Consider the following 20,433-nt stretch of genomic DNA (forward strand, 5'->3'; position numbering starts at 1 on the left):
TCCTTAGCATCCAGATTAGGAGCTTGTAGTAACCAGAGACAGCATTCAAGCATCATATTCCCAAATTAAATAGGAACATGCTTGTGATCAAGCAGGTGTGATATCTTTGTGTCATGAGTTAGTAACTTTAAACATTTCAAGAGAGATTACATTCTGGTCTGAGTCTTGGCCTTGTTTTTCCGCTGTCATAGACAAAATGCAATTTTCAAAGAAAGAAGAGTAAATAGGAGAAATTTTCTACCTCCCTCAATATTCCAGATTAGAGATCTAATCTACCCATTTCACCTTCTATTACTTTATGACTCTTATGGTTTGAAATTAGTTCATTTGGAACTAAACTAGAAAGTCCAGGCTAAATCATGTTCTTTTACATGGATGCAGTTCTCACGTGACAGTTAGTGCGATGCCAAATCCGAGCTGGCAGCTCTCGAAATTTTGGATTGCTCCAAATTAAAACCATTGTGTGTCCTGTAGGACAGGCAGCCATTACAGCTACACATATGGATTTTTCAATGTTAAAACTTAAAAATAAATTGTATAAAAGAAAAGTGAAAGCTATAAAATATGAAACGTAAAAGATAAGTAAGGAACAGACTGACTTGATGGCACTGATATGTGCCTCTAAGCTGGGATCCCTGGAGCCACTTGCATTATTTTGCATCCGTCTGGTGTGTATCCAGAGAGACCAAATCAGCAGAACACTTGAAGCAACAGACAGTATTAAAGGCATACCTATACCAATATTAGAGAGAAGAATTAATATGCCCAAAGTGTCTTTCCTTGTGGTTCTCATTGCTGAAGAGTTTGTCAGGGATGAAGGAGCAGTGAAGTTGTTGTGCCCACCGTAGACGTCCCAGGCGAAGGGAATTGCAGCTGTGATGGAGCAGAGGCATGATGTGAGCAGCATCCAGGGCACCAGCCTGGCAAATCTTTGCTTCAGCCAGGTGAAGAAAGGCTGTGTAAAACTGGTAACCTTGATACAATAGAAGACACTAAGACAGGCTCCAAAACAGAGGTTGCAGTAGTTCAGAAACACATACATTGTCTTGACAACTCCAAATATATTTTCTTTAAAATAGGAGGGTTCACAAAATATTTTCAAGAATAAATCCAGTATAATCCAGCATTGTAATGCAATTTTAGATGAACTCAGCGAGACCATGATCATATCATATGGGGACCGTGTTTTGCTCCTAATGCAGCTTGATGAACAGGCAGCCAAGATTATTCCAGTTCCTAGAATTCCTGCCATGGATTCAATTATAGCAGTTGATAGACAAAGGAGAACAGGAGATGGCATCATTATAACCCAAGAGCTCAGAGTTATTATTCAGTTTCACCTGGGTCCCTTAAAGCCTCAGATTTGCCAGGCACTGCCAATCCCAAGGAGCTGTTGTGGGCACACTCTCAAATATTTATCTCAGGGGCAGAAGTGTCCTAATGTCATTTAATATTTCTGCTATTTTGCATGTTGTTTTGGGGCTTGATGTTCAAGTTGATTTTTCTAAGCATGCAAATGGAATGAAGTATCAATTACAGTGTTTTCATTTTGCCAAAGTATTTGCATTGCAATGGTGAAGCAATTTGCACTGGATGGGTTATGGAGCAGGTGAACTGTGGTGTTTACAAATGTGGGTTTGCATTCCAGGGTATGATGTCATGCTTTTCATGTCTAGATTTGTTTTTTATATCTGATGCCTTAATGTCTCCCTGTCTTGCACTCTTATGGCTTCTGAGTTGCCGACAATACTTGCCATGGCCTCTTCTTATCTAGGGGCAGCTCTTTGCTTTTTCAGGTATATTCAAATTGTTGATGCAAGGAGCATTTTCACTCTTTTCTTTTTGTGTATGGATATTTTTAACTGCTATACTTATCATTGCTTGCTTGCACGAAGTGTCCCACAAAAAATAATCTGTGGAAAGATGAGCACAGAGAAAAGGAAAATCATTTTACCAGCGTACTTCCCCTGCTTGTTTTTCACAAACCTCCTGAAAAAATGCAGGAGTTGCCCAAGCAGTTAAAGATTTGGCAATAGACAACATTACATACAGGATCAGTGGCACAACTATTAATCAAGTCGGTTTTGCTCCCATATGGAGCATACATACCTTTAAATTCTGCTTTACTTGCTAAAAGAACTGAATTCAAACACTTTCCATGTCCAAAAAGAAACAGGTGAGAGGAGAGGCTTGGGTTAATTGAAAAACTTTGGAACTCATGTTTTATCTGTAGCCCAGAACACACAAGAAAACACACAAAGGGTCTTATACATGCAGTGACACAAGTAGCTGTCAGTAGTACAGTAAGAAGCTGTGGGCAGTGATCAAATGAGAAATTTTGAGACATTTTGAAGGTTGTTTCTTTGAGTAGTCTGAATTTCCCAATGCTTAAGGTAATCTATGGCTGCCTAGGGCAGTGATCAAACCTTTTTGATTACACACCTGTAGGAGTAAAACTTTGTGAGCATTCACCTCAGCTATATGTATATTTGTTTATATATTTCATACATATACCACTGTATGTGTTATGTGCATGTTATGTACAGATATGGATTATTATAAAACACATCAAAATAAAGAATGAAATAATTCAAGATCAAATAAACAGTATTTTAAAGATTAATTTATTTTAGTATTAGTACAAAATCTTTTTCTGTTTTCACTAAAAACATTAGTAAGTTTTTTAGTGAGAGCAATGTGATCTGCTATGTTTATTACTTTTTTTAGACTCTGAGTTTCTCACTTTGTGACACAGTGATTCAAAGGTCTGGTTCTACATTCAGTTTCTTTTGATACTTGCGCTGAATGGCTTTCCCACTACCACATCTGTAAAGTTATTTTGTTGAAATTCAGCTGTGAATATCCAAATTCCCTGATTTCAAAGCTTGCAAACCAAGCAAATATTGTTCAGGCTTTATATGTTTAACAAATGGGTTCAAAACTCACAGAAGCTCTTCCTTTGGAAGTTTTTAAAATCGATTAAAACATTATGCTTCTACATTTTACTAGTGTACCCATATGAGAGTTTTTGTAGTTGTCACACTTATATAATTTTTGGCATAAAAATCTTTTGAAAAGCCGTTACTTTCTCGTCCACTGTTAGAATTTCACTTTCACTTTGAAGGAACAGAGAAAAGGGTGTTTGTTTAACAGGAACTGCTCTGTAGCATGCTATTGACAGACACTTCCAATAGAAAAAAGTCAGCGAATACAGAGCACTTGCCTTTTACTAAAAGAAAACTGTGTAGCTGCTCTTTAAATTCAGCTCTTTAAAGTCAGCACTTTTGGACTCACTCATTGAATCATCAAATCACAGATTGGTTTGGGTTGAAAGGGGCCTTAAAGATCAACCAGTTCCAAACCCCTGCCATAGACAGGGACATCTTCCTGTAGACCAGGTAACTCAAAACCTCATTCAGCGCTGAGCCACAGGATAACCAGCAAATGTCTGTGTGGTATGTGTGGGGTTTATGGGAAAGGTTTTGGTGCAGAGGAGACTGCAGGGGTGGTTTGTGTGAGAAGAGACCAGGAGTTGCTCCTGGTTCCACAGAATCAGTCCCAGTTACCCCCAAAATGGACCCGCCATTGGCCGAGGCTCCGCTCACCAGTCATGCTGCTGACATCTCTGTGACAACTCAGCTGAGGAAGGGCAAGGACCGGTGCACAGAAACTGTGAGAGAGAGGACAGAGAGAGAACATGTGAGAGAAACAGCCTTGCAGTCAGCCAGGTCAGTGTAGAAGGAAGGGGACAAGATGCTCCAGGCACCAGAGCAGACATTCCCATGCTTTCCCTGGCGAGGACCATGCTGATGTAGACTGTGACCCTGCAGGCCCTGGCACTGCACACTGCAGCAGATTTCCACACTGCAGCCTGAGCAGAGCCCCTCTGGCAGCAGGTGGTTGTGCCCTGAAGGAAGCTGCATTCTGTGGGGATCCCACCATGGAGAAAGCTCCTGGCAGCAGCTGCAGCCTATGGGGATCCCATGCTGAAGCAGTTTGTTCCTGGAAGGTTGCACCCTGTGGAGAAGAACCCCTCTGCAGTGCCCATTGCCTTTCCCCTGCCCTGCTCAGGGAGAGAGGGGATGGAAGAGTGAAGAGGCAGGGATGGGGGAAAAGCTTCCTTCCTTCCTTTCCTCCCTTTCCTCCCTTCCCTTCCTTTCCTTCCTTCCTTCCTTTCCTTCCTTTCATTCCTTTCCTTCCTTTCCTTCGATTCCTTCCTTTCATTCCTTACCTTCCTTTCATTCGTTTCCTTACTTTCCTTCCTTTCATTCCTCCCTCACTACCCTACTCAACTGGCAATAAATTCTGTTATTTTGCCTGTGTGGAAGGAATCCCCACAGGGCAAGGCAGAGACAGTGAGGGCACTCTCAGGCCTGCAGTCCACCCGCATACGGGCAAGGATAGCAGATACGCTCTGTGAGAACAATTATGGACAGCCACAAGTCCAGGGACTGACAGACTGATCCCACAGTCTAGGGATATCCAGAGTGGTAAGACATGCCCAGGATCAAGGCAGTAATTTTAGTCTGCAGGCCAGGGTCAGCATCCAGGGGAGCTAGGCAAGTGGAAAGGCCCAGACAAAGCTGCAGGACAGCTCAGGCAGAGCACAAGGGTGAGCACCCAGCTTAGAAGCAGCTCCTGAATGCAGAGGGGGCCAAGCCCCATTGAGGCTTCACTCAGCAATTTGCTAAAAGCTCAGACATTTCCACTGCGGAAGCTGGTTCTTAATCAAAGCAGCCAAGCCTTGAAAAGCAAGGCCTTAATTTCAGCAGGAAGCCCATTTATATATTTTTGTCTTCCCCGGACCCAACATACACAGAAAACCAGGATAACCTGGCACACAGACTTTCTTAAAATCATATTCGATTGGCATTGAAAATCACATGTTGTCCAGAATTTCCACTATGAAAATTCCAGTCGTGCTTACGAGAATGCAAATCAGACAAGGATCCTGTAGTGATCTCTCATGTAGATACTTGCATTTTTTGCCTTGACCTAAGGACTCTAATCAAATTACTGGTTTGTTACTTGGAAAAGACTGTGCTTTAGGAAAAAAAAAACCAAAAAACTGTGGGATCACTGTCTTTCTTTCTCTGAATTACTCACTGATGAGCTTTTCCATCTTTAAATTCTGATAATCTGGGAAAGTGTTTTTAATGGGAAATAGTTTCGTTGGCCTCAATATGCTGCATGTGAGCATTGAGGAAAATGTTGTGTGTTTTCCTGGATCTTCAGTGGAAAGAGATACAAGACAACATGGTTTGCATGATGTCCTTCTGGCAGTGTTAGAGCAGGATGAGCTTTGAATTTTGTTTGTTTCATGATTTGATTCACTGTTCCAGAGTTGAATCGAGCTGCCAATGCCATATACGTGGCAATGGTGTGTGTGGAAACAGTTTAGGTGTTTTGGAAGGGTCTGATTCCATGACTTTCAAACCTTCTTCAGGTTGCAAAGTGGTAGGTTTAAGGGGAGGGGAAACAAACCGCCTCTGGGTTACAAACAGAAGAGAGAAAAGAGAAAATGCCTACTCTCAGACAAGATACATGTCTTCAGAGGATCCTAATCCCAGAAGCTGTCGTTTTCCTGCTAAAACAGGGAATTGTTATTTCTTTCCCAGAACAAACCCTTATCAAACGTATCTTATAATTTATTCTGTAGAACACAGGGATTTAGTAGACTGTGTATATAATGCAGAGTAAAGATATTTCTATTCATAAGACAATATTTAGTTGGCTGGCCATTTGCAGACAGAGAGGTCATCCAGAAGACTGGCCGTATGATGCACCTTCCAATATTTTGGTCAGCTTTCCCTCTTAGATCCACAAATTCATGTTAATGACCTGGTAACTACTTGATTTAATAATATGGAAAGGAAGCTGTGGAGGGAAGATGGACTTAACGAGGCAGGAAAATAGCACAGGGACCTCCTGTGAATCTCATGTGCATGAGGAATGTGGAATAATGGCACATAAAGCAAATTGTGTGAGAGCAGCTGTCCAGGGTGTCCCTGCTGAGCAGCCGTGTGCCTCAGAGCTCAGCCAGGAGCAGGACAGCACACAGGGATTGTGGGCTGAGCACAGCCCACGTGTTCTGCTGGTTGGTGTGGTCAGAGAGCTCTGAGGTTTGGTCCTGAGGGCCGGTGAGGGGAGAGCAGGGAAGGGCAGAGGCAGGACCAACCCTCCCAACACGGGTGTCTCATGGTGCTGAGCCGGGAACCAGCATGGTGACAATGCGTGGTGCTGGCAATGGCAGTTCAGGGTGTCATTGCCATGGGCTGCATTTCTACCATCTCTGTTCAATGGCACAGAAAGTGTTCATGGAAGACACTGCTGTCACCTGTGGCACAGTTTCTGTTACGAAGGGAACGAAGACTCCAACACAAATTATCTTTAGCTTGGTATTATTTAAAGTTTAAAACAAAACAATTCAGGCACAGACTCAGATCAATTACAGGTACATTGCTTCAAACAAATGGACAACATCCAAACCAGACACATTGAATCAGGATGCGCTTAGTGAATACAAGGCTAAAGCCATGAATGTTTCTGTGACAGTCACTTTCAAAAGTGTGTAAGATCCGACTGTAGCTGAATATGGTCACAGAAGCTCCAGTTCTGATCTAACAATAATGCAGTGACACCGATCACTCTTTCAGCAAGAGGAAGAAACTCAAAAGGCCATGTCATTCTTTCCATACTGGTGTGTTATAGACATCTTGAGAAGCAACAAATACTATTCTAGAGTTCAACCAGAGTCGAAAATGATCAGTAGGATGTTCTGAAGATATTGAGAATTCCCTAGCATTCTCATTAGGAGCTTTTAGTAATGGGAAACAGCATTCAAGCTTTATATTCACAGGATGGGACCATGCCTGTGCTTAACCTGGTCTGTTCTATTTGTATCATGAATTGTAGCTTAAAGCATTCCAAGAGATTACGTTCTAGTCAGCTTTGGCCCTGTTTTTCTGCTGTGTTAGAGAAACAGTGGTGATTACCAAGGAAAGTACCGCAGATAGTAGAGAGGTTACACAATTATTTGTAACAAGACTCACACCAAACTAAACCAAATTCCCACCTTCTTCATGATTCCAGACCAATGCCCTGATCTACTCATTCCAGCATCTATTCTTTATACCGCTGATGATTTCTGTTAAATTCTTATTCATCTAAACTAGGCTAAGCCACTGTCTTTTACATGGATGCAGTTCTCACGTGACAGTTAGTGCGATGCCAAATCCGAGCTGGCAGCTCTCGAAATTTTGGATTGCTCCAAATTAAAACCAATGTGTGTCCTGTAGGACAGGCAGCCATTAAAACTACACAGATCGAGTCTCCATTGCTTAAAGGTGAAAAGACACTGAATACAATGACAAGCACGCATGTAAAATATATAATGTAAAGGATGAGGAAGGAACAGACTGACTTGATGGCATTGATATGTGCCTCTAAGCTGGGATCCCTGGAGCCACTTGCATTATTTTGCATCCGTCTGGTGTGTATCCAGAGAGACCAAATCAGCAGAACACTTGAAGCAACAGACAGTATTAAAGGTACACCTATACCAGCATTAGAGAGAAGAATTAATATGCTCAAAGTGTCTTTCCTTGTGGTTCTCATTGCTGAAGCGTTTGTCAGGGATGAAGGAGCAGTGAAGTTGTTGTGCCCACCGTAGATGTCCCAGGCGAAGGGAATTGCAGCTGTGATGGAGCAGAGGCATGATGTGAGCAGCATCCAGGGCACCAGCCTGGCAAATCTTTGCTTCAGCCAGGTGAAGAAAGGCTGTGTAAATCTGGTAACCTTGATACAGTAGAAGACATTAAGCCAGGCTCCAAACCAGAGGCTGGAGTAGTTCAGAAACGTAAAAATTATCTTAGCAGGTGCAGTCCAATTTTCGGTTTCAAAGATGGGTTCATAAAATATATTCATTGAGAAATCCAGTGTAGTCCATGACTGCAAAATGAATCTAGATGAACTCACCGAGACCATGATCATATCATATGGGGACCATGTTTTGCTCCTAATGCAGCTTGATGAACACACAGCCAAGATTATTCCAGTTCCTAGAATTCCTGCCATGGATTCAATTATAGCAATTGATAGACAAAGGAGAGCAAAAGATGGCATCATTGTAACCCAAGAGCTCAGAATTATTACTCAGCTTCACCTGGGTCCCTTAAAGCCTCAGATTTGCCAGGCACTGCCAATCCCAAGGAGCTGTTGTGGGCGCTCACTCACGTATTTATCTCAGGGGCAGAAGTGTCCTAATGTTGATTAATATTTCTGCTATTTTGCATGTTGTTTTGGTGTTGATGTCTCAGCTGATTTGTTTAAACATGCAAACTGAATGAAGTATCAATTACAGTGTATTCATTTTGGTGAAAGGACATGCATATGAAGGGTAACAGAGCAGGTGAACTGTGGTGTTTACAAATGTGGGTTTCCACCCCAGTGTATGATGTCCTGCTTTACATGTCTTGATTTGCTTTTTCTATCTGATGCCTTAATGTCTCCCTTTCTTGCACTGTTATCTCTTCAGAGTTTCTGAGACGTAATTGCCTTGGCCTCTTCTAATATGAAAGTAGCTCTTTTCTTTATCAGACACTTTCAAATTTCTGCTGCAAGGAGGATTATCATATTTTTCTTTGGTGTGTGGAGAGATTTAACTATTATAATCATCCACTAGAACACAAGGATTTAGTAGACTGTGTATATAATGCAGAGTAAAGATATTTTTATCCTTAATAAAAATGACAATAGAGAATTAGATGGTCAGTTGCAGAGACAAATGTCTTCCAAAAGAGTGGCGCTATGATGCACCTTCCAATATTTTGGTCAGCTTTCCCTCACAGATCCACAAATTCATGTTAATGACCTGGTAACTACTTGATTTAATAATATGGATAGGAAGCTGTAGAGGGAAGACGGACTTAACGAGGCAGGAAAATAGCACAGGGACCGCCTGTGAATCTCATGTGCATGAGGAATGTGGAATAATGGCACATAAAGCAAATTGTGTGAGAGCAGCTGTCCAGGGTGTCCCTGCTGAGCAGCCGTGTGCCTCAGAGCTCAGCCAGGAGCAGGACAGCACACAGGGATTGTGGGCTGAGCACAGCCCACGTGTTCTGCAGGTCGGTGTGGTCAGAGAGCTCTGAGGTTTGGTCCTGAGGGCCAGTGAGGGGAGAGCCGGGAAGGGCAGAGGCAGGACCAACCCTCCCAACACGGGTGTCTCATGGTGCTGAGCCGGGAACCAGCATGGTGACAATGCGTGGTGCTGGCAATGGCAGTTCAGGGTGTCATTGCCATGGGCTGCATTTCTACCATCTCTGTTCAATGGCACAGAAAGTGTTCATGGAAGACACTGCTGTCACCTGTGGCACAGTTTCTGTTACGAAGGGAACGAAGACTCCAACACAAATTATCTTTAGCTTGGTATTATTTAAAGTTTAAAACAAAACAATTCAGGCACAGACTCAGATCAATGACAGGTACATTGCTTCAAACAAATTGACAACATCCAAACCAGACACATTGAATCAGGATGCGCTTAGTGAATACAAGGCTAAAGCCATGAATGTTTCTGTGACAGTCACTTTCAAAAGTGTGTAAGATCCGACTGTAGCTGAATATGGTCACAGAAGCTCCAGTTCTGATCTAACAATAATGCAGTGACACCGATCACTCTTTCAGCAAGAGGAAGAAACTCAAAAGGCCATGTCATTCTTTCCATACTGGTGTGTTATAGACATCTTGAGAAGCAACAAATACTATTCTAGAGTTCAACCAGAGTCGAAAATGATCAGTAGGATGTTCTGAAGATATTGAGAATTCCCTAGCATTCTCATTAGGAGCTTTTAGTAATGGGAAACAGCATTCAAGCTTTATATTCACAGGATGGGACCATGCCTGTGCTTAACCTGGTCTGTTCTATTTGTATCATGAATTGTAGCTTAAAGCATTCCAAGAGATTACGTTCTAGTCAGCTTTGGCCCTGTTTTTCTGCTGTGTTAGAGAAACAGTGGTGATTACCAAGGAAAGTACCGCAGATAGTAGAGAGGTTACACAATTATTTGTAACAAGACTCACACCGAACTAAACCAAATTCCCACCTTCTTCATGATTCCAGACCAATGCCCTGATCTACTCATTCCAGCATCTATTCTTTATACCGCTGATGATTTCTGTTAAATTCTTATTCATCTAAACTAGGCTAAGCCATTGTCTTTTACATGGATGCAGTTCTCACGTGACAGTTAGTGCGATGCCAAATCCGAGCTGGCAGCTCTCGAAATTTTGGATTGCTCCAAATTAAAACCATTGTGTGTCCTGTAGGACAGGCAGCTGTTAAAACTACACAGATCAATTCTCCAGTGCTTAAAGGTGAAAGAACTGTGAATACAATGACAAGCACGCATATAAAATATATAATGTAAAGGATGAGGAAGGAACAGACTGACTTGATGGCATTGATATGTGCTTCTAAGCTGGGATCCCTGAAGCCACTTGCATTATTTTGCATCCGCCTGGTGTGGATCCAGAGAGACCAAATCAGCAGAACACTTGAAGCAACGGACAGTATTAAAGGCATACCTATACCAATATTAGAGAGAAGAATTAATATGCTCAAAGTGTCTTTCCTTGTGGTTCTCATTGCTGAAGAGTTTGTCAGGGGTGAAGGAGCAGTGAAGTTGTTGTGCCCACCGTAGATGTCCCAGGCGAAGGGAATTGCAGCTGTGATGGAGCAGAGGCATGATGTGAGCAGCATCCAGGGCACCAGCCTGGCAAACCTTTGCTTCAGCCAGGTGAAGAAAGGCTGTGTAAAACTGGTAACCTTGATACAATAGAAGACACTAAGCCAGGCTCCAAACCAGAGGCTGGAGTAGTTCAGAAACGTAAACATTATCTTTGAAACTATGTACACATTTTCTTTATAATTGACGGTTTCATAAAATATACTCATGAAGAAATCCAGTGTAGTCCATGACTGCAAAATGAATCTAGACGAACTCAGGAAGATCACGATCATATCATATGGGGACCATGTTTTGCTCCCAATGCAGCTCAATGAACAGGCAGCCAAGATCATTCCGTTTCCTAGAATTCCTGCCATGGATTCAATTATAGCAATTGATAGACAAAGGAGAGCAAAAGATGTGACCATTTCAACCTAAGGGCTTGCAATTTTTCCGCTTCTCCTGCGCCCCTGAAAGCCTTGGATCTGTCGGGCAATGCCAATCTCTATGAGCTGTTACGAGCAATGATCATGTCTTTATCTCAGGTGGTGAAGTGTCCTAATGTAATTTTATATTTCTGCTATTTTACATGTTGTTTTTGTGATTGATAGCTCAGCTGATTTGTCTAAACATGCAAATTGGTAAAGATTCAATTACATAGTTTTCATTTTGGTGAAGGGATTTGCATTGGACCAGTTATGAAACAGATCAGCTGGGTTTTTAGAACTGTAGGTTTCCACTCTGATGTCTGATGTCCTGCTTTACATGCCTAGTTTTGTTTTTTATATCTAACTTCCTGATCTCTCCCTGTCTTGCACTCTCATGTCTTCTTTGTTTATGAGAGTAATCTCTGTGGGTTCTTCTAATACTGGGGCAGGTCTTTGTCTTCATCAGTTGTATTCAAATACTTGCTAATAGGCTTGGTTGGCATGTGACAGCCAATCAAGGTCAACTCACCAGAGGTATAAAGAATTTTCATGGTCTCTCCCCTGTCATTGCACAGTATTGTAAATGTTCTAGTGTTTCAAGGTCTTTTTTTATTAAATGAACCAAATTTATGACATCCTGTAGCAGCTTTTCTAGGTCTGGCTCCAGTTTCTTTGCTGTAATAACTCATCTGTGGACATTGCAGTAAACGAATTCCAGGTGTAGTGGTGACTATGCAACTTTATCACCCAATCCTTCTCTTATGCCAGTCAAAGCAGTTGTTGCACTGGTCTTTACACTTGCAAGGCTCTTCCAGAAAACATTTATATTAAAGAAATAATTAACTGTTGAGAATACAGCTTCTGTGGTAAATCTTCCCTTCAATGGCTTACAGAAGGTAGCTCTTCATTTATTTCACTATTGAAACAGAATTTGTCAAATACCTTAATCTGAGGCATTTTAGAAACATTTGTTCTTTCATCCATCCATTCAGAAATCCTCTTCCACTATGTAATTTGTGCTGATACTTATCTCTTCAAACCTTCAGCAGTATTTTCTCTGTGTCTTCTAACACGGTTTGCTGCCAAAAGAATGCATTTTAGTTTGCTGCTCTACACTTTCTGTGTACTATCACAGCCATTTTTACCTTTTATGGCAGGAAGAATAAGCGTTTCCCTGATGCTATGTGACATTTTGTCTTTTGCTGTCAAGCAAGAAACCTCAAAGGAGGCTTCTCCACACATTTGTCATCAGGTTTGGTGAAGTTTTGTAAAGTACTGAATTGAATGTCACAAGGCTTGAAATATTGCTGAAAAAATTGTAGAGGTTTATCTTCATGCTCTGGATAGTTTGGTTTTCAATGCCATGCTAATTCTGATGGCTTCATAGTGGCATTAGCTAAATTTTCAAAGCATTCTCGAAGTAGAATTTTCAAGTACTTCCTGTCCATGTGATCTGCATGGCCAAGTGTCTGCTTGAGTAGTGTGACTGTCTGTGCTTGTGTGTGTGTTTCTATAGATCACAGGATGATGCAATCATAGAATGGTTTGGATTGGAAGGGGCCTTACACATCATCTAGTTCCAACCTCCCCACCACGGGCAGGGATACCTGCCTGAGAAATACATGCTCAGCCTCACTGCCTAGCTTGACTTCAAGAAGACAGAGCCATAGCATCCACACATCATCAGGATAACGGCTTCATCCACTTGTAGCAATACAGCCCCTACACGGCAGAATGTAATTAAGTAGAATAGCTATATATACAGCAAAATAGTGACTGCTCTAAACAAATATTATAAATACCATCTCTGCTGGAGATGTTTCAACAGGATAGGTTAGACATTTAATGAATTTATGTAACAATGAAACAATGTCTGTTAGTAGTTATTAACATACTACAGTACCCTCCTAATGTTGTACAACTAGAGAATGGAACACAGTTTGCTGTTGTAGTGGTGTGAGAGTTGTTTTATTAAGTTATTAAGTTATTTTTGTAAGATTTATAAGTTATTTTTGTAATGGTTTAGTCCACTGTACTCCCCTGTGTCTTGGAATGGTTTTCCCCCTTATGAGTTAGTTTTATAACCAGACGTTATATGCCAATCATTTCTCCCCTGCACCTGTCCCTGTCAATTCCCCCCCTCTCCTCATGGTTGCCCTGTCTGTCACTTTGAGACCCTTCCCTGGATTCTGGAAAGATCCAGGAGAGGCGTCGAGTGGTAGGCTGGTGCCCGGGGAATCCCCTCCTCCCCTCTTGTGATTCATTCTTTGTTCTTAGGTTGACACCCCCTGTTACACCCCCGTGTTCCCTGGTTGGCTGACCCGTTGTCAGCCCTCCCCCGTTTATAAGTGGCCGTCAGGCTTTGATCTCTGCTCTCTCTGGGCAGCAGTAGGCTGAGGCGGAGCTCCTTGCCAGACTCCCCTTAATAAACTACCTTCCACCCTGCTCAAGAGAGTCGACCCTTTTTCCGTCGTTGCAGTCGCAATTCCATCAGGTCCACTCGCCTTTGTGGGGAACCAAGAACTCACCGGGAGGAGGTTACTCGCCCTGCCTGTAACCCCGACCGATCCATGCTGTCGCAGTGCAGAACTGAGCTAGCCTGTGGTCAATGCCTGCCAGGCTTGAGGGGACACTGCTATATGCAGTCAGCAAACTGCTTACAGAAATAATTCTAAATTTAGATTTGATTGGCTATTAGTAAATTGCAATTCATCCTGTACACAACAAACTACTGAACCTGCAATTGTTTCATGCAACTTTATATTATCCTGGTAATCCACACCAGGGAATGACTTTTGTTTCCATGGCTAAGAGACCCAGGGTGACTTATATGCCTCTACTCCCTGCAGACCTCAAAAGCCAGGCCAAGCCTACCCTGTCTGGCAATGGGCTGACAATCTGAGTGACACCGCTGCCTTTCCAGCTGCTGGATTCGATTCTGCTGCTGTATTCACAGTTATGCTCATGCTCAGGAATTATCTAGAAAGTACTGGACCAATCTTTTTCTCCAGGAAGGCTCAAAGGAAGCTGCTGATGGGTAGATAATTCCTTCACCCTGCAGAAAATTGCCCTCCAGTTCCTGGCATCATATTGTGCTGCGCACTTCGGTGGAACAGCAGGAAGTGACACATTTTGACATGAAAAGGGTCAGTTTAAGGTTATATGTAGTGATCTCATGCCTGTCACTGTCACCATATCACATTCTGGTCACAAACACCAGAGAAGAAGGTGCTTCATTGTATTCTGCAACCTTACTCCCTCGATGCTGATTGCCAGGCACCCAGTCTGAGTCCACGGTGCAGACAGAGACAAAGGTCTCTTGAGCCATCTTCCAGAATGTCTTCCCATGGATCAAAATTAACATCAGAGGTCAGACAGGTGCTAGCTGAACCTGAACACTCCACCCTCATGGAGTCAGCTAACAAAGTACATATATATCCCCATACACAGATTATAGAAAGGCTGCTATAGAAGCCTAATAGTCAGCTATTTCAAAAGCTGCTCAACATCCTGTAAGCCCACAGGGAGAACTCTGGTTGAAGCATAGATTACGATGTCCATGCTAAGGAGCAGCAGGAGGAGCTGTTCCATAAGGAAAGGAGATCAAAAAGTCGGCATCCCCACAAGGCAGGCAAGGAAAGGACTGTCAAGCATGCAGTCCCACCTCCTATGGGCAAGGACAGCAGAGAAGCTCTGTGATGGGTCAGCCAGCAGTCCAGTCGTACCAGATGTGTCCACAGTGATAAGACATGACCAAGATCAAGCCAGTAATTCCAGTCTGTAGGCCAGGATCAGTATCCAGGTCAGCTAGGCAGATGGAAAGACCCAGGCAAAGCTGCAGCAGAGTTCAGGGAGAGAGCAAGGGTGGGCGCCCAGCTTAGAAGCAGCTCCTGAAAGGAGAGGGGACTGAGCCCTACTGAGGCTTCTCCCAGCAATTTGTTTTAAGGTCAGTCAGCTGTGCTGTGGAAATTGGCTCTGAAACTCAGCAGCCAAAACCCCAAAAGCAGTGCACAGCCCTTAACCATATTCACCACAGCAGTACCTGGGAAATTTATCCATGAGTCCATCCCAGTATGACCTTTTTATTGTCTGGTGGTAAAATGAATTCAATCAGCAGTATTCAACACAAGTAAATTCTGAGGGCTTGACAAAGAAATCAGAATTAACTACCACAGTAGATGGGTAGTTAAGTACTTAAGTTCAGTAAATGTCTAGAGAATAAGTATACAGTGTACAGCACTCTAATCTGGTTTACCAGGAGCACAGCCAGTAGATTAAGGAAAGTGATTCTCTTCTTCCACAATTTTTAAGGTGGTATCTGGAATATTGTATCCGGTATCTGGGGGAGAGTTTTATTTTTCTGGTGACTGGACACTACTAAATTTACACATATCACCAGGCTTAGGCTGACCACAAAGTTTTGGAAGACAGATGCGGAATTCAAAACCATTTTGGTAAGCTGGAGATGCAGTCTGATAAAATACGGACAAATGCCTAACAGATATGAATAAACACATGCATATATAAATTTGTGAAGAAAGCTGTAATAAAAATAAATGCCATGCTGGGAAATGCAAAAGTTTTTGTTTATTGTATTAATTAAGGCATTGTACTCTTGTATGTAGCTCTAATAATGTTGTGCTGCAGAACTATAAAAATTGGAAGGAACAGACTTTTCTAGTTTAGAAAGAATAAATCTGCAAAAGGGCTAACAAACATGCAAAAATAACTCTGAAGATACAGGAATAAACTTTTCTTAAAGTGCATTATGGAGAGGGTAAGGAGGGGCTGGTTTCATAACTACAAAGCCAGATCTTTTTGACAATTAGTGTTAAAACTTAAGGGAAAAAAGTCATGTAGATTTTCATTACAAACTTTTTAAAAGGGTTTGAACTAGAAGCTGCTGGGGTGTCACAGGGAAAGCTGATCCTGCTTTGGAGAAGAGAAGTGAAAGAAAGCAAAGCTTATTCATCCAACTATGTAGAAATCTACTAAAGTACATTTGTTTCCATTTCATCAGTCTGGGAGAAAATCTTTCCCAGATAATTTGGCTGTTTGCTGAACCTCATAGTCACACAGGAAATTATTTAGTTCAATTCAAAATATGCCACGTTGCTGAGCAAATGCAAACTCCACTTTACAGACACACTGACAGTTTACCTGATGACCCAAACCCACATATTACGACAGAATCAAAGACACAAATGGAACTTGAAATCGCCAGAATCCTGAGTGCAAGTCTTAACTTCTGAAACCCAGTGCAATAACTGGAGATACTGAGGAGGAAAAATATAAGAAGAGGAGGCATAAAATGAAATTGCGGTGGAAATACAGAAGAAAGAACGTGAGGGTTCTGCTCAGGAAAGATGAGGCAATTAATTTTTTTTTTTCAATATGTCAGCCATTGATTTCACAAGCATTACTTTGTGATATTGAAAAGTGTATGAAGAGATTTAGTAAATAAGTTGGATTCAAACCACAAATGGGGGCAGCAGATTTAGGGGCTGAACCAAAGAGAATATTTGTGACTGATTACACTTCACTGTCTGGTCCACAGATGTAACTAATGGTAGATATTATGGATGTACTTCCAACAAAAAAATACTTTAAAACAATGTCTTGCTGATACCTTCTAAAGTATTTTGAATGGCCACGAAGTTCATATAGTTTCAAATTTAGCTGTAAATGCTATGCTTTCATATAGTTTCTTGTTGTGGCATTACAACTAAAATATACATTTTGAGACATAAACCTGAGTTGTGGTCAAGTGGCTATTGCATTGTAACATTCATGATTCAAGTGATTCTGCACCAGAAAAATGTCATCTACATGTGAAATATAAACAATTCTGCTTGATAGACCCATAATCTCTGGAATTCAAGGCCATTTTCACCTCGCACATTGGCACACATCATTTAGGATACAGGGCTTTGTTCTATTTTGCTCTCACCAAGCATAGCAGTTAGCCTGAGTTTTTCATACGTAAGTACAACTCCTCATCTTACACCAGTTAGTCTTTCATCTGAATTATATCTGTAGGGCTGATACGGTAAAGCACGGGACATAGCTTTTATATTCTGAAATTCACCACTTTTGATTAAGTTGCATATAAAATGATATTTTTGGTATAGTAATTTTTCAGAATCAGAATGGAGTTTTACAGGAAACATCCCTTTAAATCAGCCTGTAAGCAATTGTAAAAAACAAAGCAGGTAACAAGCACTTTAAAGAGCTATGGAAAATGGTTTTCTAGGATGTGTTTTGGAAGGTGGTGCACTGTGAAAAAGCAAGAACAGAGTTGATACACACTCAATACTATGAGAAGCCCTCTGGCAGTCTGCTGGACTCAGATATTTCATTTGCCTTAGCATGCCTCCTCAGTAGAAAGCTGTGTGGCTGCTTATTCAGGGATTATGCTTTTATTCTTTTTTCTCTCCTTAAATAAATGCTTCAGAGGCTAGGACTTGCTTTTCTGTATGGAAAACTATGCCTTATGGGTGTTTTGGAAGGGTTTCACGGTGAATGTCTGAATATGTAAAAATATATACAACCACAAAAATCTTTTTTTTTTTAATATCAGTCTTTACCCTGTTGCAGAGAAAATAAAAATCAAGTTCTCACTAGTACAGTAACTACAAAAGAACTAAAAAATCTTTAACAATAGCCTGAAGTGATATTCTAATTATGCTATTAATTATTAGAGGTTGTGCCTAATGAAGCAACAAATGAGATATTAAAGTAACACAGAAAACAATAGAGGACATTCATGTAGGATAGGGTTATGAACAGGGAAACTCATGTATTCATGTATTCATTCATGATATTCATGTACGACAGGGAAAAATAAGGTGGTGTTAGTTTCAACTTTAGTGTTTTCTGCCATTCTTATTTTCAATGCTTCTCCTGTCTTTCTTGCCTAATCTTCTCTATCCTCCTACCCTTCATTCTCAGACTTTCCTTTCCTACTGAAACCAACCCCTGTCATCAAGGATACCCTGTCTTTCTTGTTATCAAAGATACCCTTCCTGTCTGCCTCCCAGTTCATGTATTTTGTATCCATTCTATCCACTTGGATCCAAGGTTTGAGTATAGTCTTCCTCAAGGATGGACTGAAGACTCTTCAGTTTGAAGGATTCACACAGGTCGGGCTGTTCCTAATTTTTTTCCCCATTGTCTTTAACAAATTCATCCAGGTAACTGAACTGCCACACACTGAGCGAATCTTTGGTTACAAACTTTGGTCTCTCCCCTTCTTCCTGCCTCCTCTGAACCTAAAGTCTATTAACTGGTGGTTGTGGTTAGAAGTATCAATGACTTTTCTGACCTTTTTTTCCTGCATAAAGATGTCCCAGAAAGCTGGAAGGACAGGTTCCCCAGGGAAGTGGTGGATGATCCCTCACTAGAAGCGTTCAAGGCCTGGACAAAGATTAAGCAACCTGACCTGGTGGGATGGTTGAACGGGATGATTTCTAAAAATCCATTCCAGCCAAGGCATTCTGTGAGTCTTTGTGTTTGTGTACTGATAGACTGATGCTCAATGAGAGAGCAAGCTTTCAGTGGATAAAAGGGTGAAAAGTTGCCATCTGCATATGTAACTGCGAGTGTCTGAGAGCACTTTTTCCCCAGAAGGGAACCCTCTCTGTCACCTGCAGAGCTCTTAGAACACTCTGCAAGATCCTTGACTGACAGCTCCAGTTGGGGGCTGTTCAAATTGAATTTATCCTGTCATCAGTCCTCCAACCTACGACGGAATGTTATGGCTCTCAGGCTGTCCTGCCTGCAGTTTTCTGAACTTCTTTAGTGAAGGAACAACTGCTACAGAGTTCTGACATTTTCAGACAAAATTTGTGCTCTTGATGGTTACCAAAATTATTACTAACTTTTAGCAGACAGTCTTTCATACAAAGGAGATTTTATTTTATGTTGTTTTAATCTACAAGTCACAATGCTCAGTGCTAGTATCACCAGGGACCATTTGAGGTAGAAGAGCTTGAGTTAAACAAGTTGTTTTTTTAAACCTAAGTGCGGTCTCTTTGTAAGTGATAGCCTTTTCACAAGAGTTTTTAAGATGGCCAGAGACATTAACATTGCCTCACCATGTTTTTCCAATGCTCTTTTTGAAAGAGCAGTCTTTTGTGCAGTCTGTGATACATATATATTTTGGAAGATTGAAGATGGAATATCAATCCATGAAGCAAAACTTCACTCTACTAGACTGTTGCAGTGGAATATACTATTCCCATGATGTAGAAGATCAAAGTCCCAATTCAATTTGACTTCAGGACAAGCATTAGGAAAATAATTTGCTGAAATCTGATTTTGATTCCAAACCGTTTGAAATACTAACCATTTAAAATTACCATAAGAAATACACATGCAACAACATCTGTTAAATGCATGTCAACACACTTAATATGTTCATATTACTTTGAATCATATGCTTATTTAATTCTAAGAGGTATCTAAAAGATAACTGCTGTTAAACATTTTTATGTGTAACATCTGGAAGGCATGTCAAACATTATATTTTTTTCAATGTGCTGATCAGTGTTAGATTTGGAAGAAGCTAATGCTCTGTATAGAGAAGAGAAGAGAAGAGAAGAGAAGAGAAGAGAAGAGAAGAGAAGAGAAGAGAAGAGAAGAGAAGAGAAGAGAAGAGAAGTGTTGGTCACAGAGAAAAAAGCCAGAGGTTCTCTTACTAATTTGTGGTCTCAAGGGAGCAGAGCTGTCATATGTGCCTTAAAGATAAGAAGGGAATGAGTTGATAAGGATTACTTGTGACGTCTTCTCCCTCTCTGCCCTCTCTCCCTCCCCCAAGCCCCTCTTCCTGCTTCTGTAATTAAAAAAAATTTACAGGGAAACTTTTTGTCTTTGCTTTCTGTAGGTAATAAAAGCATCCTCAAAGAAACCTACATGCTAGCAGGAAAAACAACAGCAACATTTTCATGTATATGTGAATACTTCACACATTCAGCCCTCAAGATGCCCAAAGCTCTACAGTTTGTATAGTCAAAACCCCATCAGAATGTTTACAATGCTTTTACAGAGCTTTTTCAGGGCTTAAATATATATACAGACTGTCACTTTCAGACAGAAAGTGCCGCTGTCCTGTGACACATAATCTGAAAGAAATTTCCGTATCCAATTGGTGATGTGGAAAATGTAAGATATGCTTCACTGCCTTATTGCTACCAGACGCAAATATGCTCTGTTCTTACCCTGACAGATGCAAGAAAACGTATGTAACTAAGTCTGACTTACTTTGCAACAGCTAA

General features: G+C 41.3%; 3 protein-coding genes across 3 annotated transcripts; all 3 read right to left on the minus strand.

The window, feature by feature from the left end:
• Positions 1-367: 367 nt before the first annotated feature.
• LOC120748355 (taste receptor type 2 member 40-like) lies at positions 368-1,303 on the minus strand. Its single transcript, XM_040054494.1, has one exon. It carries the CDS (start codon positions 1,301-1,303, stop codon positions 368-370), a length of 936 nt encoding a protein of 311 aa, XP_039910428.1.
• A 5,888-nt stretch (positions 1,304-7,191) lies between these two features.
• Positions 7,192-8,127, minus strand: LOC120749213 (taste receptor type 2 member 40-like). The gene has a single exon (XM_040056416.1). The coding sequence runs from the start codon at positions 8,125-8,127 to the stop codon at positions 7,192-7,194; it is 936 nt and encodes a 311-aa protein (XP_039912350.1).
• A 2,095-nt stretch (positions 8,128-10,222) lies between these two features.
• Positions 10,223-11,158, minus strand: LOC120749343 (taste receptor type 2 member 40-like). Its single transcript, XM_040056658.1, has one exon. It carries the CDS (start codon positions 11,156-11,158, stop codon positions 10,223-10,225), a length of 936 nt encoding a protein of 311 aa, XP_039912592.1.
• Between the last annotated feature and the right edge of the window lie 9,275 nt (positions 11,159-20,433).

The sequence above is a fragment of the Hirundo rustica genome, chromosome 2 (assembly GCF_015227805.2).
Source record: "Hirundo rustica isolate bHirRus1 chromosome 2, bHirRus1.pri.v3, whole genome shotgun sequence".
In the NCBI taxonomy this organism is placed as follows: domain Eukaryota; kingdom Metazoa; phylum Chordata; class Aves; order Passeriformes; family Hirundinidae; genus Hirundo; species Hirundo rustica.